Genomic DNA, 25,474 nt, shown 5'->3' with positions numbered 1-25,474 from the left:
CGAAATTACGGATTGCCTCTTATCCGCTTGTCGTCCCCTTATGCCATAGGTTGTACATCTCAATTGTCAGTAGAAAGCACATTTGTTTAAGTAAGTCAGCCATGTTATTTTACTTTCAACTGGCTCAGCTCACTGTTACAGTACAGCACCACCATATTCCATTTATTAAGTAACCATCTGTTTTATGTAACCATAAAACCGTAACATTTACATTTACGTCATTTAGCAGACGCTCTTATCCAGAGCGACTTACAAATTGGTGCATTCACCTTATGATATCCAGTGGAACAACCACTTTACAATAGTACATCTATATTTTTTTTTGGGGGGGGGGGGGGTTAGAAGGATTACTTAATCCTATCCCAGGTATTCCTTAAAGAGGTGGGGTTTCAGGTGTCTCCGGAAGGTGGTGATTGACTCCGCTGTCCTGGCGTCGTGAGGGAGCTTGTTCCACCATTGGGGTGCCAGAGCAGCGAACAGTTTTGACTGGGCTGAGCGGGAACTGTGCTTCCGCAGAGGTAGGGAAGCGAGCAGGCCAGAGGTGGATGAACGCAGTGCCCTTCTTTGGGTGTAGGGACTGATCAGAGCCTGAAGGTACGGAGGTGCCGTTCCCCTCACAGCTCTGTAGGCAAGCACCATGGTCTTGTAGCAGATGCGAGCTTCAACTGGAAGCCAGTGGAGTGTGCGGAGGAGCGGGGTGACGTGAGAGAACTTGGGAAGGTTGAACACCAGACGGGCTGCGGTGTTCTGGATGAGTTGTAGGGGTTTGATGGCACAGGCAGGGAGCCCCGCCAACAGCGAGTTGCAGTAATCCAGACGGGAGATGACAAGTGCCTGGATTAGGACCTGCGCCGCTTCCTGTGTGAGGCAGGGTCGTACTCTGCGAATGTTGTAGAGCATGAACCTACAGGATCGGGTCACCGACTTGATGTTAGCGTAACATATCACACTATTTTGAGTCCCGGATTTATATTTACTATGCTACCTCTAGTCTATGAGACGAGGCTGCACCTTTACCTACATTATGCACATGCAGGTCAAGAGGTGCGCTTTCCCTTCTGCATCTGCATGTGGCATAAACTCACCCACCTCACAGCATGAATCTAAAATGGTTGACTTTGGCTGTGAGCAGGGGCAAAAATCTGATATCAACTTTGGAGGGGACAATTACATGAAATTTTCTCAAGAGCAATTCCTGAGGGGGACACCAAAAGTAGTGCTGTAACACATAGCCTACATTGTAATATGGTAAATGTATATTGTATATATGTATATTCAGAATGACCTTCTTGATCCTAATCAGTCAGGTTTCAAGACTGGGCATTCAACTGAGACTGCTCTTCTCTGTGTCACGGAGGCTCTCCGCACTGCTAAAGCTAACTCTCTCTCCTCTGCTCTCATCCTTCTAGACCTATCTGCTGCCTTTGATACTGTGAACCATCAGATCCTCCTCTCCACCCTCTCCGAGTTGGGCATCTCCGGCGCGGCCCACGCTTGGATTGCGTCCTACCTGACAGGTCGCTCCTACCAGGTGGCGTGGCGAGAATCTGTCTCCGCACCATGCGCTCTCACCACTGGTGTCCCCCAGGGCTCTGTTCAAGGCCCTCTCCTATTCTCGCTATACACCAAGTCACTTGGCTCTGTCATATCTTCACATGGTCTCTCCTATCATTGCTATGCAGACGACACACAATTAATCTTCTCCTTTCCCCCTTCTGATAACCAGGCGGCGAATCGCATCTCTGCATGTCTGTCAGACATATCAGTGTGGATGACAGATCACCAGCTCAAGCTAAACCTCGGCAAGACGGAGCTGCTCTTCCTCCCGGGGAAGGACTGCCCGTTCCATGATCTCGCCATCACGGTTGACAACTCCCTTGTGTCCTCCTCCCAGAGTGCTAAGAACCTTGGCGTGATCCTGGACAACACCCTGTCATTCTCCACTAACATCAAGGCGGTGACCCGATCCTGTAGGTTCATGCTCTACAACATTCGCAGAGTACGACCCTGCCTCACACAGGAAGCGGCGCAGGTCCTAATCCAGGCACTTGTCATCTCCCGTCTGGATTACTGCAACTCGCTGTTGGCTGGGCTCCCTGCCTGTGCCATTAAACCCCTACAACTCATTCAGAACGCCGCAGCCCGTCTGGTGTTCAACCTTCCCAAGTTCTCTCACGTCACCCCGCTCCTCCGCTTTCTCCACTGGCTTCCAGTTGAAGCTCGCATCCGCTACAAGACCATGGTGATTGCCTACGGAGCTGTGAAGGGAACGGCACCTCCATACCTTCAGGCTCTGATCAGGCCCTACACCCAAACAAGGGCACTGCGTTCATCCACCTCTGGCCTGCTGGCCCCCCTACCTCTGAGGAAGCACAGTTCCCGCTCAGCCCAGTCAAAACTGTTCGCTGCTCTGGCACCCCAATGGTGGAACAAGCTCCCTCACGACGCCAGGACAGCGGAGTCAGTCACCACCTTCCGGAGACACCTGAAACCCCACCTCTTTAAGGAATACCTAGGATAGGATAAAGTAATCCTTCTAACCCCCCCCTTAAAAGATTTGATGCACTATTGTAAAGTGGTTGTTCCACTAGATATCATAAGGTGAATGCACCAATTTGTAAGTCGCTCTGGATAAGAGCGTCTGCTAAATGACTTAAATGTAAATGTAAATATTGAGGAACCAAAGAAATAAGGTGTTTGCCGTACTCCTAACTACCGGTACCCAAAACTACACAACTAATCACAACAGCAATACCATTGCCTTTAACAAATCTTAGTTCAGTCACCAGTTTAAGTTGAGAGTGGGGGTATCCATGGCATTTTCCAATTATGTTCCTATTTTACAAGTCAAAAAAATTGAGAACCTTTCATAATGTTGCCAAACAAAGACTCAACAAACTTACCTGAGACTCCCTGTCTCTGCCAGTCTGTCCCTGCATATCTGTCCCCAACTCTGCTGTCTGTGTGCCATCTGTTGCCTGCTCTGCCTAATGACATCATTGTGAAACATTTCCATTAGAATTTCATTTCTTTCTTATGAACATTTTATCAACTAGTCTTTGAGATATTAGGCTACTAGGGTTCTTACTTTGCGTTTTGGTGTACTGAAAAATACTCTGATGTCCGTCTTTTATTTTTCTGCCATTTTTCTACCTGGCTGGCTGGCTACACACACACACAGTGTGTAGGTTATTTACAGTAGGAGATGGGCTTCTATCATCTTATCTTTTATCATTCTATTTGGGCTTCGATCTAAAAGGTAGCTAGCAAATGTGAAACGGATTAAAATGACAAGAGTTGACAGCTGTATGAGTTCACCATTTACACAACATATGCTGCAACCTTTTGTAATTTTAATAGTTTTTTTCATATTGGCTGGCTTCCAACAATAGCTGAATTTGCAAAGCTAGCGAGCACCAATTCCGTTTCAGTGGTGTTTGCTATAATCTTTGCTACCCGGGTTAAATAAAGGTGAAATAAAATAAATAAATAAATAAAAGTTCCCTTGCGACAATTTAGCTTTTGCAACGAGACCATTAAATATATTTAAGACAATGGTAGAAGAGAGTGTAGTTCTGTTCAGTTTGGACTTCAGTTTATCGCTGACCTTATCACAGGGACTTTGAAGCACTAACTTACATCATCTGCATGCTGATCTTGGAATAAATTGACGATAGCAAAGATTCCATCTTTGACGACGCCACATAAATGGAATAGGTACTAGCTAGCTTAATAATTAATATTTGCGCGCTAGCTCTGCATATTCAACTAGTGTGTGTGCGTGATTGACTGGATTAACCTCACGTCAGTTACGTTCATTGAGTGCCTTTCAGACAGTGGATACCACCCCTCTGTTACCTTGCCAACAAAGGAACTGGCAGTGGATCAAACCATTGTGAGGCAAAGGGTGGGGGGGTCGCAATCTTTTGAAACTTATAAACGCGCTATTAAGTGTCTATAATCAGCACACTTGCTTTCATTGCGTATTATTAATATTATTTAAATTACATAGTTATGTTTCAGTGATATATTGGGGGGGACAAATCATATTTTTCCCAGGATGGGGGGGTCGTGTCCCCCCCGTGTCCCCCGGGATTTCCGCCTCTGGCTGTGAGTGATGGGAAAAAATCATACTAAGGCAATTACTTTAATAATTCAATGGATGTTTTGTTTACAAAGTTGATGAGTAAATTGTCTTATTTAAAAACAAATGTGACTTCGCTATGGGGCCGTCAATGGGAATTGGGCCGTGCTTCAGCTGAACTGAAGTACCGAAAATGCCCTCTGAGCACAGTGGAAAGCATGCTTATAGACTGGAAGCCTGGCCCCTTGATCCGAAAAGGGTGTAATTGCAGACCGCAATTAGGGGCGTTCTCTGATATCGGGTGTTTCATGATATCAAGTTTACACTAATTGATGCTCCCCATTGGTCCGTGGCCTTTTCTTTTGCGTTGGGGACAACAGTTGTTGACAACTGTAGCATTGTAGCTAAGCCTAACCCTAACCATTTTCCTAACCTTAATCTCAGTCTCCTACCTGCCACGTTAGTTATCATAACCTGCCACGTTAGTTATCCAAACCTGCATGGTAAACAAATCCCTAACCCTCCTAACCTTAACCTCAGTCTCCTACCTGCCACGTTAATTATCCTAACCTACCACTTTAATTATCCTAACCTGCCACGTTAATTATCCTAACCTACCACTTTAATTATCCTAACCTGCCACTTTAATAATCCTAACCTGTTATGTATGCTATGTGCCTAGTTAAATAATAGTCTCCATCAGTTTCATAACACCGGAACTGACCAATGGCATGTATAATTTTTTATTATATCAGGGAACATCCACATCAACAAACTGTACAGCAGTTATCCTACTGGGGGGCGCAGGAAATAGTTGAAAGAGCGATTGGTGCTGAGGAAGCTATGGCAGTGGATGTCCCGCAGCCGGTTGAGATTCATAATGTCATTTACCAGTTGAATGATACCGATGGTAAAGATTAATTGTACGTGCAGCTGAAAGGTTTTTGGGAGTTCAGGAATTAACATTGGAAGCATTGCAGGCAGTGGTGGAAAAAGTACCCAATTGTCATACTTGAGTAAAAGTAAAGATACTTGAGTCCTTTCCTATCAAGGTAAAAGTGAAAGCCACCCAGTAAAATACTACTTGAGTAAAAGTCTAAAAGTATTTAGTTTAACATGTATCAAACGTAAATGTAATTGTTAAAATATACTTAAGTAGCAAAAGTAAAAGTACAAATCATTTCAACTTCATTATATTAAGCAAACCAGACGGCACAATTTTCTTGTGTTTAAATGTACGGATAGTCAGGAGCTCACACCAACTCTCAGGGTGCGTTCCTAAATTCGCTCTGACTATATACTCTGATTTCAGAGCACTCTGGTCTGAGGCTGCCAGAGGGAAGAATAATTGATGAAAAACGAACGCTCCACATCCTTGAATACAGCCGGTGTCAGTAAACGTAGGCAAAAAAATCGCGTAATTAAATTGTTGCCTGTAGCACAGTTGAAGTCACCAATGCTCTGGATAACATTAACACAACCTAACCAGCTCTGCTAAGGCGAGTAAAATGGTCAGAGTTCTCTCATTTGTACTGGAAGTAGCTAGCAAACTAGCCAATGTTAACCAGTTAGCTTGGATGCTTGACTGCCGTTGTGAGGTCAGAAAGCTTGAATCAACCCTACTCCTCCGCCATAGCATCCAGTGTGGTTCTGAACGCTCCGAGACCGATACGAACTGACAATCTGACAACGCTCTGAATTTACGAACGCCCAAGCGCACTCTGGCACTCCAGATTACATTTAAGATCACATCCATAATTTACAAACAAAGCATTTGTGTTTAGTGAGTCCGCCAGATCAGATGCAGTATGGATGACCAGTAGGGATGCGTGAATGGAACAATTTTCCTGTCCCGCTAATCATTCAAAATGTAACGAGTACTTTTGGGTGTCAGGTAAATGTATGGAGTAGAAAGTACAATATTTTCTTTAGCAATGTAGTGGAGTTAAAGTACAAGTTGTCAAAAATATACTTAAGTACTTTACACCACTGATTGCAGGGAATACTGACTGAAGATGTTCTACCCTACGAGGCCATGAGACTGTGTAGGGATGTGATTTGAATAGGACTGTGACTGAAGATGTTCTTCCCTACGAGGCCATGAGACTGTGTAGGGATGTGATTTGAATAGGACTGTGACTGAAGATGTTCCTCCCTACGAGGCCCATGAGACTGTAGGGATGTGATTTGAATAGGACTGTGACTGAAGATGTTCCTCCCTACGAGGCCCATGAGACTGTGTAGGGATGTGATTTGAATAGGACTGTGACTGAAGATGTTCCTCCCTACGAGGCCCATGAGACTGTGTAGGGATGTGATTTGAATAGGACTGTGACTGAAGATGTTCCTCCCTACGAGGCTCATGAGACTGTGTAGGGATTTGATTTGAATAGGACTGTGTAGTGAGGTGTTATTTATCTATTTTTGTATTTTGTTTTGATGTCGTTGTCCCCTCTCCCTTTATCCACAATGGACATGTATTTCTTTCTACAGTTTACTAACCGTTCAGTAGGTGGCGGCAGACACGTTATATTTGTGTAAATGTCAGTATACCAGAGAAGAAGATGACGCTGTTGTATTGTCGTTGTGGGGAACAGGAAGTTCCGGGTAGAAAACGACAAGACTGTGCTGGTATCCTGTTGGGGGTAGGGGGCAGTATTTACACAGCCGGATAAAAAACGTACCCGATTTAATCTGGTTATTACTACTGCCCAGAAACTAGAATATGCATATAATTATTGGCTTTGGATAGAAAACACCCTAAAGTTTCTAAAACTGTTTGAATCGTGTCTGTGAGTATAACAGAACTCATATGGCAGGCAAAAACCTGAGAAGATTCTGAACAGGAAGTGGCCTGTCTGACAAGTTCTTGTTCATCTTGGCTCTTTTTATTGAAGACTGAGGATCTTTGCTGTAACGTCACACTTCCTACGGCTCCCATAGGCTCTCAGAAGGCGGGAAAAAGCTGAATGATATCGAGGCAGCCCCAGGCTGAAACGCATTTGCGCTTTTGGCAAGTGGCCGATCAGAGGACAATGGGGTTAGGCGCGTGCACGAGTCAACCCCATGCTTTATTTTCTTTCGTCTTTTTACCTAAACGCAGATTCCCGGTCGGAATATTATCGCTTTTTTACGAGAAAAATAGCATAAAAATTGATTTTAAACAGCGGTTGACATGCTTCGAAGTACGGTAATGGAATATTTAGAAATGTTTTGTCACGAAATGCGTCGTGCTCGTCACCCTTCTTTACCATTCGGATAGTGTCTTGAACGCACGAACAAAACGCCGCTGTTTGGATATAACTATGGATTATTTTGAACCAAACAAACATTTGTTATTGAAGTAGAAGTCCTGGGAGTGCATTCTGACGAAGAACACCAAAGGTAATAACATTTTTCTTATAGTAAATCTGACTTTGGTGAGTGCTAAACTTGCTGGGTGTCTAAATAGCTAGCCCTGTGATGCCGGGCTATCTACTGAGAATATTGCAAAATGTGCTTTCACCGAAAAGCTATTTTAAAGTCGGACATATCGAGTGCATAGAGGCGTTCTGTACCTATAATTCTTAAAATAATTGTTATGCTTTTTGTGAACGTTTATCGTGAGTAATTTAGTACATTTTTAGTAAATTCACCGGAAGTTTGCGGGGGGTATGCTAGTTCTGAACGTCACATGCTAATGTAAAAAGCTGGTTTTTGATATAAATATGAACTTGATTGAACAAAACATGCATGTATTGTATAACATAATGTCCTAGGTGTGTCATCTGATGAAAATCATCAAAGGTTAGTGCTGCATTTAGCTGTGGTTTGGATTTATGTGACATTATATGCTAGCTTGAAAAATGGGTGTCTGATTATTTCTGGCTGGGTACTCTGCTGACATAATCTAATGTTTTGCTTTCGTTGTAAAGCCTTTTTGAAATCGGACAGTGTGGTTAGATTAACGAGAGTCTTGTCTTTAAAATGGTGTAAAATAGTCAAAAGTAATAGCATTTCTAAGGTACTTGAATAACGCGCCACAGGATTCCACTGGCTGTTATGTAGGTGGGACGATTTCGTCCCGCCGACCCTAGAGAGGTTAAAGGAATTTTATATCTTGATGATAATAATCAATAATCAATTCGCCTTGACTAATGCCCAAGGTTTGTAAGACAATGGGTTAAAATAATTAGGCAAGGACTCAGCTTTCTGCAAAAGGTTTCTGTAGCTTTATTCAGAGAACGTTCTGAGGTCAGGATAACAAAACAGTCATTTTATAGTTCTTGCTTACTTACGCACATGCATTTACACACAATCTGTTGGTGACCTGCAACCCCCTTTGACTTCTGACGCTGTTTAACACATTCTAGCTCAGCCTGTTCCTTTCCTTCAAGGTTAGGAACTCTTTGAAGTTTTACTCCCTTTACCATCTGTTTCTGTAGCTCTCTATACTAATTGCATACACACATTTCTTTCCATCTCCAGTGGTTCCTGGACTTTCTGGAACTAATCAGACCAATCGATCCCTACATTGATCATTACATTGATTATTCATTAACCATGCTGTATGACTAATAATTCATCATCGTTTATTGATTCATTTACCTTTATTAGATGATTCTCTTATCATTCCCGTAGTAAGAGGACCTACTGTCAGACTGATGGAGCTTCCATGGTTGGTCCTGTAGTAAGAGGACCTACTGTCAGACTGATGGAGCTTCCATGGTTGGTCCCGTAGTAAGAAGATCTACTGTCAGACTGATGAAGCTTCCATGGTTGGTCCCATAGTAAGAGGACCTACTGTCAGACTGATGGAGCTTCCATGGTTGGTCCCGTAGTAAGAAGACCTACTGTCAGACTGATGGAGCTTCCATGGTTGGTCCCATAGTAAGAGGACCTACTGTCAGACTGATGGAGCTTCCATGGTTGGTCCCATAGTAAGAGGACCTACTGTCAGACCGATGGAGCTTCCATGGTTGGTCCCGTAGTAAGAGGACCTACTGTCAGACTGATGGAGCTTCCATGGTTGGTACTGTAGTAAGAGGACCTACTGTCAGACTGATGGAGCTTCCATGGTTGGTCCCGTAGTAAGAAGACCTACTGTCAGACTGATGGAGCTTCCATGGTTGGTCCCATAGTAAGAGGACCTACTGTCAGACTGATGGAGCTTCCATGGTTGGTCCCATAGTAAGAGGACCTACTGTCAGACCGATGGAGCTTCCATGGTTGGTCCCGTAGTAAGAGGACATACTGTCAGACTGATGGAGCTTCCATGGTTGGTACTGTAGTAAGAGGACCTACTGTCAGACTGATGGAGCTTCCATGGCTGGTCCTGTAGTAAGAGGACCTACTGTCAGACTGATGGAGCTTCCATGGTTGGTCCTGTAGTCAGAGGACCTACTGTCAGACTGATGGAGCTTCCATGTTTGGTCCTGTAGTAAGAGGACCTTCTGTCAGAACTGGTCTTCCTACTAGTCCTGACATGGTTTCGAGGCCTGTTCAGAATTCTTGTGCCCATAATTGCGCTGTGACAAAGGATACTTTAATATTGAATAAAATGTACTTCATAGCTTTCATTGGTAAGGTTATCAACAACTTGGATTGTATATAGCAGAAATACCAGGTTTAAAGTTATCTTGTAAACTTCAGCAGAGTTGTTGGTGGTAACAGATGTTACTGTTGGCATGGTTTTTGATAAGCTGGATAACCTAAGGGTGGATTGTCTCAGCATGATATAAACCCCAATGTTTGCAAACACAGAAAGGGATCTATTGATAAAGTTTATTAGGGGTGTGGGAGGGTTCTTGGGGAAGGGGGGTGTATGGTAGAAGTTAATAGGGATTTCTTGGTTTATTTTGTTAGTACAGAATTAGACAGACATGGACCTTAAACGTTTGTTTGCGGACCTCCATGATACCATAGGAGGTCTGCATCAACGGACTTCAGTGCAGGTAGTGCCTCATCAGAGAGAGAACATTTCAGTTGCACTACAGTTTTTAAGGTGAATGTAATGATTATCAATTCTTTACATGTGTACTAATATTCAGACACATTCAGTTGTTTCTATATTTATCTGTAATTCAGGTTTTTCTCACGGGGCTTCAAGTAAATAAATATTAGTGCTTGAAAAAGTACTTACTAAGTCCTTGAATTTGACTTGCCACTCTACTAACCCTGATAATTCTTACTATGGTGTGAATGGGAAATACAATAGTTTTTTGTGAGTGAAATAATACAGTGAAGACAAGGTTTTTCATACATTTTTTTACATAGTACTGCCTACAACATACTGCAAACCTTGTACTAAATGGTTTTTGAGTCATTTATGCATTTATGTGATTTTAGGAAATCTACTATAGATTAAGTGCACTTATGTTGTGAAATTTAAAATGTGTACTTTGTGTCTAATGTGAATTAATGTTTTGTCAAGGATTAGCTACCTGATCAAGAAAAAATGGAATATTCTTACAAAATAAAGTGCCAGAACTGTCAAGGAAATATCTTTTGTCTCCGTTTGTCTTTATTACTACAGGCTGACTCGGATTAAGTCTGAGGCCGGTAACATCAACAGTGAGGACAAACCCAGCCTTCCACTCTCCTTCCACACTGAGTAGAAACCTTCAGTCACTGGGTCCTGATTGTGACAGTGGAGCCCAGTTTGTACTGCAGGATCCAGAGATGGCATCAGTGAAGCTGGAAGACTGCAGTCAAACACTGCAGCTGAATGTCAACATTAAAGATGAAGAAGAGGAGGAGAAGATTAGGACAACTGTTAATCATGGTAAGAGCTGGTTCTATCTATAAGTTATCTTCATAAATTAGACCTCCATAAGTTATGACCCAGTCTATTGCTAGGTTGAATTCTGTAATTCTGACATCACACATCCCTGAACAACTCAAGACTTCACAGCGAAGCAACATTTTTTTAAACTTGTAACGCCTGCCTATGCCCACACATTGTCTCAAGAACGTTGACAATGTTTAATACCCTCAATCACCAAGTTAGGCATACCTCATTTCAAAATAGGCCATGACATCATCACTGTCAATATTGAATTATAATTCTTAATGTTTTACCAATGAAATGACCAAGCTGCGTCTGCAGGCCAATCGTTTGATCTCAATCAATTTCATGGGAATATGCATTTAAATCTTCTTGAATTACTGTTTGGTTAGCAAATTAGAGCAGATGGTGTTAAATTATATAGACTTCCTGTATTTTGTTTTAATCAAAGCACATTCTGCCTAATGGCGCTGTTGAGTTTGGGACGATTCAGCAAACCATCCTAAAATCTCGTAAGAAATGAGGTGTTGTTTTTGTTGTAACAGTAATGTTATGCTATGATATTTGGTTATGTGGACTACTAATTAATCATTAGGTGATCGTCTAAGACATTTACTAAACAAACACCATTGTGGCGGCTCATTGCTCCTGCAACACTACAGCCCTGCAGTCTGCGGCACCGAACTAGCGATTGATGCTCACCTGGCCTACTCTTTTGCCTTGCGCAACATTTGGTAACGAGAGAACATGTTTGGCTGTTTTTATGAAAATCTGGGAATATTTGGCCAAGGAAACATTTCTGGTTGGTCTCAAGGAATGTCACACAGGGAGACTTTTTAAAACAGGATTGAATGAAGTAGCAGCTAATGCTCATGGAGAGCCTAACAATTATTATTATTATTAACCTTTATATAACTAGGCAACTCAGTTAATAAGAACAAATTATTTTTTACAATGATGGCCTACACCGGCCAAACCCGGACAACACTTGGCCAATTGTTTGCCGCCTTATGGGACTCCCAACCAGTTGTGATACAGCCTGGAATCTAACCAGGGTGTCTGTAGTGACGCCTCTAGCACTGAGATGCAGGGCCTCAGACCGCTGCGCTACTTGGGAGCTCATAAGTTTGATGAAATTCCATTATCTTTCAGTCTAATAGGGCTATTTACTTCCTTTTGTAACATGCAACAATTTCAACTTTTTTTGAGTTATAGTTCATATAATGGGCGGCAGGTAGCCTAGTGGTTAGAGCGTTGGGCCAGTAACCGAAAGGTTGCTGGATCGAATCCCTGAGCTGACAAGGTAAAAATCTGTCGTTCTGCCCACTGTTAATGGATTATCTTGGCAAAGGAGAAATGCTCACTAACAGGGATTGTAAACATATTTGTGCACAACATTTGAGAGAAATAAGCTTTTTGTGTGTGTAGGAAAACTTCAGAGATTTTTTTTATTCCAGCTCATGAAACATGGGGCCAACACTTTACATGTTGCATTTATATATTTTTCAGTGTAGTTAGACATTACTGTTCTCTCCATGTTCGGCTGGAATTTAGCCTGTAAAGGATTTGAGAAATGTGATATAGGCCTACGTCTCGTTTTGCGCTGCACAGAATATCAGATCTCAACAATGATTGGAGAAGTGTTGAACATAACCAGTAGACTACCACATCCTGATGATTTATATCTGATACAAAGATATTTAATATTTTTATATATGAAGTTGTAGAAACATCTCAAGGATGATCAATGGAAACAGGATGCACCTGAGCTCAATTCAAAAGTTTGGGGTCACTTAACACCAGTCTCAACGTCAAAAGTGAAGAGACTACTCCGGGATGCTGGCCTTCTAGGCAGAGTTGCAAAGGCCAGTTTTATTGCTTCTTTAATGAGCACCCCAGTTTTCAGCTGTGCTAACATAATTGCAAAATGGTTTTCTAATGATCAATTAGCCTTTTAAAATGATGAACTTGGATTAGCTAACACAACATGCCATTGGATCACAGGAGTGATGGTTGCTGATAATGGGCCTCTGTTCTCCTCAGTAGATATTCCATAAAAAATCTGCCATTTCCAGCTACAATAGTCATTTACAACATTAACAATGTCTACACTGTATTTCTGATCAATTTGATGTTATTTTAATGGACAAAAAATGTTATTTTCTTTCAAAAACAAGGACATTTCTAAGTGACCCTAAACTTTTGAACAGTAGTGTATATTTAATATTTTTTATATATCAAGTTGTAGAAACATCTCAAGGATGGTCAATGGAAACAGGATACATCTGAACTCAATTTTGAGTCTCTTGTTTCTCTGTTTTAAATTTTTTTTTTATAAATTAGCAAACATTTCTAAACCTGTTTTTGCTTTGTCATTATGGGGTATTGTGTGTAGATTGCTGAGGATATTTATTTATTTAATTTTAGAATAAGGCTGTAACATAACAAAATGTGGAAAAAATCAAGGGGTCTGAATACTTTCTGAGGGAACTGTCAGACCCCTTCCCATTTTTCCCGTTTTGGTACGTTACAGCCTTATTCTAAAATTGATGACATGTTTTTCCTCGTCAATCTACACACACTACCCCATAATGACAAAGCGAAAACAGGTTTAGAAATTTTAGGGACCTCCGACTGGGGTGAAGGTTCACCTTCCAACAGGACACCGACCCTAAGCACACAGCCAAGACTACGTAAAGTGGCTTCGGTACAAGTCTCTGAATGTCATTGAGTGACCCAGCCAGAGCCCGGACTTGAACCCGATCAAACATCTCTGGATAGACCTGAAAATAGCTTTGCAGAGACGCTCCCCATCCAACCTGGCAGAGCTTGAGAGGATCTGCAGAGAAGAATGGGAGAAACTCCCCAAATACTAGTGTGCCAAGCTTATAACTTCATACCCAACAAGACTCAAGGCTATAATCGCTGCCAAAGGTGTTTCAACTAACTATTGTGTAAAGGGTCAATACTTACGTAAATGTATTATTTCAGTTAATTCTAAGAACCTGTTTTTGCCCTTGTCATTATGGGGTATTGTGATGTCATTATGGGGTATTGTGATGCCATTATGGGGTATTGTTTGTAGATTGATGAGAAGAAAACAAAACTATTTAATCAATTTTAGAATAAGGCTGTAATGTAACAAAACGTAGAAAAGATCAAGGGGTCTGAATACTTTTCGAATGCATTGTAGATCTTCTTTCATTCTACTGAGACTTGTATGGATGACACCAGTATTGCCAGCATTTGTTTTATTCACTGGGTTATCTGGAGTGCTCAGAGTGTAGACTAAGGAAGTGGAGTAGACAAACTGACAGTGTTTTGAAGTTCTATGAAATTAGTCTGTGTAGTTTCTAACCCTTGTGATAGTGAGTGGAGGATGATATAGCTCATCATTTTCACGACCTTTGCCTCTTTGTAGTTTTTGACTCCTACCCAGTTTTAGAATAGTTTTATTCCCATACAGCCTACTGAAATTAATACATACACCACCGTTGAAAAATTTAGGGTCACTTAGAAATGTCCTTGTTTTTGAAAGAAAAGTACATTTTTTTTGTCCATAGTGTAGACAGTGTAGACGTTGTTAATGTTGTAAATGACTATTGTAACTGGAAACTGATGATTTTTTTAAATGGAATATCTACATAGGTGTGCAGAAGCCCATTATCAGCAACCATCACTCCTGTGATCCAATGGCATGTTGTGTTAGCTAATCCAAGTTTATCATTTTAACAGGTTAATTGATCATTACAAAACCCTTTTGCAATTTTGTTAGCACAGCTGAGATCTGTGGTTCTGATTAAAGATGCAATAAAACTGTCCTTCTTTAGACTAGTTGAGTATCTGGGTCATTTGTTGGTTCGATTACTGGCTCAAAATGGCCAGAAACAAAGACCTTTCTTCTGAAACTCATCAGTCTATTCTTGTTCTGAGAAATGAAGTCTATTCCATGTGAGAAATTGCGAAGAAACTGAAGATCTCGTACAACGCTGTGTACTACTCCCTTCACAGAACAGTGCAAACTGGCTTTAACCAGAATAGAAAGAGGAGTGGGAGGCCCCGGTGCACAACTGGGCAAGAGGACAAGTACATTATATTGTCTAGTTTGAGAAACAGTCGTCTCACAAGTCCTCAACTGGCAGCTTCATTAAATAGTACCCGCAAAACACCAGTCTCAATGTCAACAGTGAAGAGGCGACTCCGGGATGCTGGCCTTCTTGACACTATTCTGGTTAGAGCCAGTTTGCGCTGTTCTGTGAAGGGAGTAGTACACAGCATTGTACGAGATCTTCAGCCGTTTCCAGCTACAATTGTCATTTACAACATTAACAATGTTTACACTGTATTTCTGATCAATTTGACATTATTTGAATGGACAAAAAAAATTGCTTTTCTTTCACGAACAAGGACATTTGTAAGTGACCCCAATCTTTAGAATTTATTCATTTATTTCACCACTAATGGTAGTGTATTTATTTACTTTAATTTTTTTAACCTTTATTTAACTTCTGGTTATTGTCCGGAATTTCGGATGACTGACATGCCCAAGTAAACTGCCTGTAAACTGCCCAGAAGCTAGGATATGCATATACTTGATAGCTGGATAGAAAACACTCTGAACTTTCTAAAACTGTTAAAATAATGTCTGTGAGTGTAACAGAACTGATATGGCAGGTGAATAACTGAGGAAAATCCATCCGGAATTATTCTTTTTTGAGGTCACAGGTTTTTTCAGTGCTTGCCTATGGGATACACAAATAGATAGTACCCAGATTGCAGTTCCTGTGGCTTCCACTAGATGTCAACAGTCTTTAGAAAGGGTTTCTGGCTCGTTTTTTGAAAAATTAACAAGTATTTGTAGGTTTTCCAAGGTGTCCCCCATTTAGAAAAGTAGTCATGTTGCGCGCATCAACGAGAGTGCGCTCTTCGTTATTTATCTTCGCTATTGAACACACTATTCGCCATCTTAAATATTATTGTTTCTTTATTATATTATTATATATTAGAATTCCTGAGGATTAATTAGAAACATCATTTGACTTGTTTGGACGAACTTTACCGGTAACTTTTTGGATTCGTTTGTGTGCATGTTGAACGAGTGAATTACGGAATCAAGTGCGCCAACTAAACTGACATTTTTGGGATATATTGAAGGACATTATCGAAAACAAATGACTATTCGTTGTGTAGCTGGGACCCTTGGGATTGCAATCAGAGGAAGATCTTCAAAGGTAAGTGATTTATTTAATTGCTGTATGTGATTTTGTGACGCCTGTGCTGGTTGAAAAAGTATATTGACGTGGGGCGCTGTCCTCAGATAATCGAATGGCATGCTTTCTCCGTAAAGCCTTTTTGAAATCTGACAACGCAGTTGGATTAACAAGGTTTTAAATGATGTAAGACAGTTGTATTTTCATGAATGTTTAATATTACGATTTTTGTATTTTGAATTTCGCGCTCTGTAATATCACCGGATGTTGTCGTAGGTGTCCCGCAAGCGTTTGGACATGCGCCCAAACAGGTTAACTCGGCAAGTCAGTTAAGAACAAATTCTTATTTTCAATGACGGCCTAGGAGCACTGGGTTAACTGCCTTATTCAGGGGAAGAATGACAGATGTTTACCTTGTCAGCTCGGGGATTCGATCTTGCAACCTTTCGGTTGCTCTAACCACTAGGCTACATGTCACCCGGTATGGCCAGAAGAGGACTGGTCACCGCTCTGAGCCTGGTTCCTCTCTAGGTTTCTTCCTAGGTTACTGCTTTCTAGGGTTTTTTTGTGGCCACTGTGCTTCTACATCTGCATTGCTTGATCTTTGGGGATTTTAGGCTGGGTTTCTGTTAACCTGTTGGGGGTAGGGGGCAGTATTTACACGGCCGGATAAAAAACGTACCCGATTTAATCTGGTTATTACTACTGCCCAGAAACTAGAATATGCATATAATTATTGGCTTTGGATAGAAAACACCCTAAAGTTTCTAAAACTGTTTGAATCGTGTCTGTGAGTATAACAGAACTCATATGGCAGGCAAAAACCTGAGAAGATTCTGAACAGGAAGTGGCCTGTCTGACAAGTTCTTGTTCATCTTGGCTCTTTTTATTGAAGACTGAGGATCTTTGCTGTAACGTGACACTTCCTACGGCTCCCATAGGCTCTCAGAACCCGGGAAAAAGCTGAATGATATCGAGGCAGCCCCAGGCTGAAACACATTTGCGCTTTTGGCAAGTGGCCGATCAGAGGACAATGGGCTTAGGCGCGTACGCAGTCGACCCCATGCTTTATTTTCTTTCGTCTTTTTACCTAAACGCAGATTCCCGGTCGGAATATTATCACTTTTTACCGGAAAAATGGCATAAAAATTGATTTTAAACAGCGGTTGACATGCTTCGAAGTACGGTAATGGAATATTTAGAATTTTTTGTCACGAAATGCGTCGTGCTCGTCACCCTTCTTTACCATTCGGATAGTGTCTTGAACGCACGAACAAAACACCGCTGTTTGGATATAACTATGGATTATTTTGAACCAAACCAACATTTGTTATTGAAGTAGAAGTCCTGGGAGTGCATTCTGACGAAGAACACCAAAGGTAATAACATTTTTCTTATAGTAAATCTGACTTTGGCGAGTGCTAAACTTGCTGGGTGTCTAAATAGCTAGCCCTGTGATGCCGGGCTATCTACTGAGAATATTGCAAAATGTGCTTTCACCGAAAAGCTATTTTAAAATCGGACATATCGAGTGCATAGAGGAGTTCTGTATCTATAATTCTTAAAATAATTGTTATGCTTTTTGTGAACGTTTATCGTGAGTAATTTAGTAAATATTTTGTAAATTCACCGGAAGTTTGCGGGTGGGTATGCTAGTTCTGAACGTCACATGCTAATGTAAAAAGCTGGTTTTTGATATAAATATGAACTTGATTGAACAAAACATGCATGTATTGTATAACATAATGTCCTAGGTGTGTCATCTGATGAAGATCATCAAAGGTTAGTGCTGCATTTAGCTGTGGTTTGGATTTATGTGACATTATATGCTAGCTTGAAAAATGGGTGTCTGATTATTTCTGGCTGGGTACTCTGCTGACATAATCTAATGTTTTGCTTTCGTTGTAAAGCCTTTTTGAAATCGGACAGTGTGGTTAGATTAACGAGAGTCTTGTCTTTAAAATGGTGTAAAATAGTCATATGTTTGAAAAATTGAAGTAATAGCATTTCTAAGGTATTTGAATAACACGCCACAGGATTCCACTGGCTGTTATGTAGGTGGGACGATTTCGTCCCGCCGACCCTAGAGAGGTTAAGCACTTTGTGACAACTACTGATGTAAAAAGGGCTTCATAAAATACATTTCATTGACATGTATTTCACACCAACTGACGGTTCTTCTGTTGTTCACACAGAATATCATGTTGAGACATTCTCTACATCCAGAGAACAACAGCAGAAAGATCATGGAGCTAAGAGGTCTCACAACTGCCCGCATTGTGAAGAGATTTTCCCATTTCTATCAAAGCTAAAAATACACCTAAAAACACACACAGGAGAGAAGCCTTACTCCTGTTCTGACTGTGGGAAGAGTTTCTCCCGATTGGATACCTTAAAATCACATGTCCGTATACACACAGGCTGAGAAGCCTTACTACTGCTCTGACTGTGGGAAGAGGTTCTCCCGATTGGATACCTTAAAATCACATGAACGTATACACACAGGAGAGAAGCCTTACTACTGCCCTGACTGTGGGGCGAGATTCTCTCAAAAGACCAACTTAAAAGCACACCAACAAATACATACAGGAGGGAAGCGTTACTCCTGCTCTGAATGTGGAAAAAGTTTCTCCCGATCGGATAACTTAAAATCACATGAACGTATACATACAGGAGAGATTCCATACTCCTGCTCTGACTGTGGAAAGTGCTTCAAAACATCAACTGGGCTAAAAGTTCATCAGAGAACACATACAAGAGAAAAGCCTTACTCCTGTTCTGACTGTGTAAAATGCTTCAAAACGTCAACGGTGCTAAAACATCATCAGAAAACACACACAGGAGAGAAGCCTTACTTCTGCTCTGACTGTGGGAAGAGGTTCTCTCGATTAGATACCTTAAAAACACACCGTATACATACGGGAGAGAAGCCTTACTTCTGCTCTGATTGTGTAAAATGTTTCAAAACATCAACTGAGCTAAACGTTCATCAGAGGACTCATACAGGAGAAAAGCCTTACTCCTGTTCTGACTGTGTAAAATGCTTCAAAACATCAACTGAGCTAAAACTTCACCAGAGAACACACACAGGAGAGAAGCCTTACTTCTGCTCTGACTGTGGAAAATGTTTTAAAACATCAACTGAGCTAATACTTCATCAGAGAACACACACAGGAGAGAAGCCTTACTTCTGCTCTGAGTGTGGGAAGGGTTTCTCTCACCAGAGCAACTTAAAAACACACCAACGTATACATTAACCTCTCTGCTCTAAGTGGGACCCTAGCGTCCCATCTGGCCAACATCCGGTGAAATTGCAGAGCGCGAAATACAAATGTCAGAAATAGTCATAATAAACTTTCATGAAAATACAAGTGTTATATATCGGCTTAAAGATTAACTTCTTGTTAATCCAGTCGCTTTGTCAGATTTCAAAAAGGCTTTACGGCGAAAGCATACCATGCGACTATCTGAGGACAGCGCCCTGCTTACAAAAGCATATAAACATTTTCCAACCAAGTAGAGGAGTCACGAAAGTCAGAAATAGCGATAAAATTAATCACTTACCTTTGAAGATCTTCATCTGGTTGCAATCACAAGACTCCCAGCTACACAATAAATGGTCGTTTTGTTCGATAAAGTCCCTCTTTATATAAAAAAATCTCAGACGAATACATGCTAATAGTAGCGGTAAAGTTCGTCAAAACATGTCAAACGATGTTTATAACTAATCCTCAGGGTGTCAATTATCTAAATAATCGCTAATATTTCAACTGGACAAAAGTGTTTTCAATAGAAAGGAAAAAGAACAAAGAGCGCGCATAGTCACGCGCGTAAACCAGTACTGCATGACTTCCCAGTCCCCTGACAGAAAGATCTCATTCTTCTTCATTTTTCAGAAAACAAGCCTGAAACCATGTCTATAGACTTGACAGTGGAAGCCATAGGAACTGCAATCTGGGCCCTAACCCATTACATAGACGATTGGCTGTCAATGGAAAACCACTCACATAAAAAAAAAATCCTAGGGTTTTCCTAGGGTTTTTGCCTGCCATATCAGTTCTGTTATACTCACAGACATTATTTTAACAGTTTTAGAAACTTTAGAATGTTTTCTATCCAATCCAATTATATGCATATCCTTGCTTCTGGGCCTGAGTAACAGGCAGTTTACTTTGGGCACCTCATTCATCCAAACTTCCGAATACTGCCCCCTAGACCGAACAAGTTAAGGAAAAAAGCCTCATTGGTTCTCTGACCAGCTAAGAATAAAGTCACTCCATCACTTAATTCTCATCTCATAAAATACGTTTTAAAGTTGAATTGGATCAAATGAAGAAAGCGTAGAACACTGTAATCCTATTGTTTCTCACTGTGAGAGAACTGTACAGAGGAAAGGAAGCGTTATAGAATGTTAGCCTCTCTTTACTGATCAGTGTGCACCTTGTCAGTTTTAGTGTGTTTTGTTTTGTTAGCTTCGACTGTAAAGATTTGCCCTTAGTGTTGAATACCCTCTGTGAGGCTTCTCATTTTGAAAACAAACACTAGTCTGCCAATTGACAGGGTGGTACTGCTTCCCTCTCAGCCTGGTCTGACTCTGTCTGTGGGGAGAGTTTCAACTGGGCAGCTTAAAAACACACCACCATTTACACGTAGCAGAGAAGCCTTACTTCTGCTATGTGGAAGGGTGGGCGTGTAACTCAAACGTCTAGCCAAAGGCTGCGTGTTTGAATCTCATCACGGAGGACTTTAGCATTTTAGCTAATTAGCAACTACTTACTACTTTTTAGCTATTACTTAGCATGTTAGCTTAGCATGCAACTACTTAGCATGTTAACTAACCTTTCCCCTAAACCCATTTAACTCTACCTTAAAGCCCTCACCCCTAACCTAGCTAACTTTAGCAACAACAAATTGGAATTCGTAACATATTGTATGAATAGCAATGCGTAAAATAACATACAAATTGTCATTTGTAACATACGATACAAGTCGTATTATACTGAACCAAAATCTAAACACAGCAATTTCAAATGAATGGGCAGGGGCTATAAGCAAATCAGCCCCCCCCAAAAAAATTCTCTAAAAGGACGTTAGAGGTGCCTTATGGTAGAGATATAAATATTGAGTTCTCTGGCAACAGCTCTGGTGGACATTCCTGCGGTCATCATGACAATTACACATTCCCTAAACTTGAGACATCTGTGACATTGTGTTGTGTGGCCTTTTATTGTCCCCAGCACAAGGTGCACCTGTGTAATGATCATGCTGTTTTATCAGCTTCTTGATATGCCACACCTGTCAGGTGGAATGATTATCTTGACAAAGGCTGAAATGATCACTAACAGGGAAATAAACAAATTTGTCCACAACATTTCTGGAATTTATTATTTCAGCTCATGAAACCAACACTTTACATGTTTCATTTATATTGGTAGGCCAACGTAACATACTAAATGGAGTGGCACGGATGTTTTTGTAACATAAAGTACATTTTGCTCTGAGACCAGGTTGTCCCTCTGCAGTATTCTGTGGGAATGAGCTAGTAGATACTTTTTTAAAATATTTTTTAGTTATTGAACCTTTATTTAACTTGGCAAGTCAGTTAAGAACAAATGCCTATTTACAATGGTGGTCAAGGAACAGTGGATTAACTGCCTTGTTCAGAGGCTGAATGACAGATTTTTACCTTGTCAGCTCGGGGATTCGATCTAGCAACCTTTTGGTTACTGGCCCAATGCTCTAACCACTTGGCTACCTTCCACCCCTAACATGTATCAGATAGAGATGGTGTGATGATCACTTTTCACCATTAGTTTGGGGGGATTGTTTTACAATTTTATTTAATGATACACAGCTTTAGAAATTAATACATGTGTTTATTAATTGTCTTTACACTAGATTCGTTATTTTAGTTACTGATCATGAATGTGTTTGGATAACTGCATTGAAGCAAACTTTATTGATCTGCCAATGAAAAATAAAGTTACATGAATATGTACTGGTCAACCTCTTGTATTCAGTTCTTCATATTAGATCTGACAGTATGAATGGTTCTTATGGTTGTATTCAGTTCTTCATATTAGATCTGACAGTATGAATGGTTCTTATGGTTGTATTCAGTTCTTCATATTAGATCTAACAGTATGAATGGTTCTTATGGTTGTATTCAGTTCTTCATATTAGATCTGACAGTATGAATGGTTCTTATGGTTGTATTCAGTTCTTCATATTAGATCTGACAGTATGAATGGTTCTTATGGTTGTATTCAGTTCTTCATATTAGATCTGACAGTATGAATGGTTCTTATGGTTGTATTCAGTTCTTCATATTAGATCTGACAGTATGAATGGTTCTTGTGGTTGTATTCAGTTCTTCATATTAGATCTGACAGTATGAATGGTTCTTATGGTTGTATTCAGTTCTTCATATTAGATCTGACAGTATGAATGGTTCTTATGGTTGTATTCAGTTCTTCATATTAGATCTGATTGTATGAATGGTTCTTATGGTTGTATTCAGTTCTTCATATTAGATCTGACAGTATGAATGGTTCTTATGGTTGTATTCAGTTCTTCATATTAGATCTGACAGTATGAATGGTTCTTATGGTTGTATTCAGTTCTTCATATTAGATCTGATTGTATGAATGGTTCTTATGGGCTGAGTGCCTGTAGTGTTTTTGTATGATTACAGTCAGGAGTTCTCTCTGACCCTGTGATGTCACCAGCACATTAAGTACATTCATGTTAAGATAGCCAGGTGAGACAACCACATATCACAGTAAATACATTTCTCCTCAATTAGTCAGTGTTAGTAGGACAAGTGTCACATTATTATTGTTATTATTTGTGTTATTATTATTATTTGTATTATTATTTGTATTATTTGTATTATTATTATTATTAATTGTATTGTTATTATTATTATTATTTGTATTATTATTGATTATTATTATTATTATTATTGTTTGTATTTGTATTATTATTATTTGTATTATTATTATTATTATTATTTGTATTTTTGGGGGGAGGGATACTCTTTAAAAACATAGGGTTTCAGACCTTTTCGGGCAGATGGGCAGGGACTCTGCTGTCCTAGCATCAGAGGGAAGCTGGTGCCACCATTGGGGTACCAGGACAGAGAAGTGCTTTGACTGGGCTGAGAGGGAGCTTGACCTCCTGTAGCAGTGGGACGGCCATGAGACCAGAGGTGGCAGAACTGAGTGCTCGGGTTGGGATATAGGGTTTGAGCATAGCCTGAAGGTAGAGATGGGGCACTTCCTCTTGCTGCACCGTAAGTAAACACTATTGTCTTGTAGTGGATGTGAGCTTCGACTGGAAGCCAGTGGAATCTACGGAGGAGCAGGGTGTCATGGGGGAACTTGGGAAGGTTAAACACCCAGACGGACTGCAGTGTTCTAGATAAGTTCAGTGGCGACCCATCATTCAGGGCAGGTGGGCCACCTGTTTTGAGCCCCACAGTTTTAGCGATTAAAAAAGTGAGAGAAAAAAATGATCTGTGTGCAAACAATGTAAAAAAACAGATACAATTGAGTTATTAATAAAGCTGCATACATACGTGGCCTCTTTTGGTTTTCTTGAGTAAGGCAGCTCCAAAATGCAGGTGTTTCAGCCTAGTTCAGTACTTTCTGTGGAGGTGGGGCAAGCCAGCAGAAAATACGGAGCGTTGCGCCGTGATTGGCTCAGTGTTCTGTCATTCATGGGGACAATACTTCACTGCCAAGTCTAAGGGTATAACTTGAAAATTCAAGCCCCTTGGGTGCTGTCATAGAGTTACATTCAAAGTGCCCATCCAAGAAGGCTCAAGGTCATTGTCCACAGATAAAATAACATCAAATCATGTGATATCTACAGTCACTTTGATTGGACTGATCATGTCAACATCATACTTTCAAAATCTCAGCTAGCAGTCATCATCATGAATCAAGTTGACAATCTACTGGCAAATCCTTTTTAATCTTTATCATATGAAGAGAAATTATAGATAAAATCTATCGGTGCTCATCGGCCATTGGACATAAACATTACACAAAAGTTGGAAATTTCAAATTCAACAATGTGTGGTTTGGAAAGAATCAGTGGCTAACTGCAAGCATTGCAAATCAATCATTAGCCTGCTATTCAATGGAGTGGCTGTGTGGTCCCAAGTCTAAGATGAAGTGGCTCTTTTCCTAGTTTAAAATTGTAAACATTCAACATGGGCCATGCTGTCAATAGAGCTTGATTTGTGCCGCGCTCAAAACAATTTAAGTCGGTACTGCAAAATCTGACTTGAGTGAGTTCAAGACAACTGGGAACTCAGGGAAAAACAAGTAAAGACTGGGAAAATACATTTTGAACTTTCATCCAACTCAGAATTGTAAATTGGGAACTCTTTCTACAGCTACGACCTGAAGATCACTGACGTCCTCATTTTTTTTCCTGAGTTTCCAGTTGTCTTGAAAGCACCATAAATCCAGAGAATGCCAGACTTTGATGACAAAGTTTGATGACAAAATATGCCCACGAAGGACTGCCGCGCCACCTTCCTGTTCGAGTGAGCACAGCACAACAAGGTGAGTCCAAAAATGTCTTGTATGCTACTGCATAAATGATGTAATATGCCAGGGAGATATGTATACTGTAGCTAAGAAAGTAATACTAAGTGTATGTTGTGTAGGAAGATGTTAGTAGCCCATGTGCCTCCCCCTAATAATTTGGTCTATTTTGAGAAATGTAATCATTGAATATTGTAAGAGCTTTCATTGTCTGATTATATGCCCCTTTAGTTATCCTACGGTTCTGACTTGGCGTACAGGGAGAACGCTAAGAACGGCCCATGTTCTGAATTTTGTCGCTGTGCATTTCAAAAGTGCTGAACAAATAGTTATATTGACTTCGTCCGTCCTAGCTCGCTCATTATTGTCTTAATCGAAATTACGTATTGCCTCTTATCCGCTTGTCGTCCCCTTATGCCATAGTTTGTACATCTCAATTGTCAGTAGAAACCACATTTGTTTAAGTAAGTCAGCCATATTTTTTTTAAAGACAGTAAATGAGGCTGAATGAACTGTTTCTTTGCCAGACAAGGCTCCGCTGATAGCCAGGTGTAGCAGTGGTAAGTTGTTTGGACTATGCTTTTCGGTCAGCTTTATGTAACAGTTTGTGGGCACCCTTTCTCACCGTTATAGTGCAATGAATGTATTGTTTAGTAATGTATTGTGTAGTGGCTTTTCTGGCATGCATCCCACTTTTTTATTTTTCTTTATTTAACTAGTCAAGTCAGTTAAGAACAAATTCTTATTTACAATGACGACCTATCCCGGCAAAACCCGGACGATGCTGGCCCAATTGTGCGCTTCCCTATGGCACTCCCAATCACGGTCAGATGTGATTTAGCCTGGATTCGAACCA

The 25,474-nt window shown here is 40.7% G+C and overlaps 3 protein-coding genes across 3 annotated transcripts in view; all 3 read left to right on the top strand.

The window, feature by feature from the left end:
- LOC106594300 (gastrula zinc finger protein XlCGF26.1-like) overlaps positions 1-25,474 on the top strand; it is a 96,516-nt gene that overhangs the window by 9,719 nt on the left and 61,323 nt on the right. The window lies entirely within an intron of this gene.
- The window catches only part of LOC106598330 (zinc finger protein OZF-like), a 36,525-nt gene continuing 21,780 nt past the window's right edge, over positions 10,730-25,474 (top strand). Inside the window, exon 1 of the mRNA XM_045698535.1 lies at positions 10,730-10,847. Coding sequence (XP_045554491.1) covers positions 10,745-10,847 — 103 coding nt within the window. The 5' untranslated portion in view covers positions 10,730-10,744. The remainder of the gene's footprint in view (positions 10,848-25,474) is intronic.
- LOC123728051 (gastrula zinc finger protein XlCGF17.1-like) lies at positions 18,239-22,058 on the top strand. The gene has a single exon (XM_045698585.1). The coding sequence runs from the start codon at positions 18,463-18,465 to the stop codon at positions 19,315-19,317; it is 855 nt and encodes a 284-aa protein (XP_045554541.1). The 5' UTR covers positions 18,239-18,462; the 3' UTR covers positions 19,318-22,058.

The sequence above is a fragment of the Salmo salar genome, chromosome ssa17 (genome assembly GCF_905237065.1).
Source record: "Salmo salar chromosome ssa17, Ssal_v3.1, whole genome shotgun sequence".
Classification (NCBI taxonomy): Eukaryota; Metazoa; Chordata; class Actinopteri; order Salmoniformes; family Salmonidae; genus Salmo; species Salmo salar.
The sequence above is the reverse complement of the archived record's forward strand: the minus strand, read 5'-3'. Positions and strand labels throughout refer to the sequence as shown.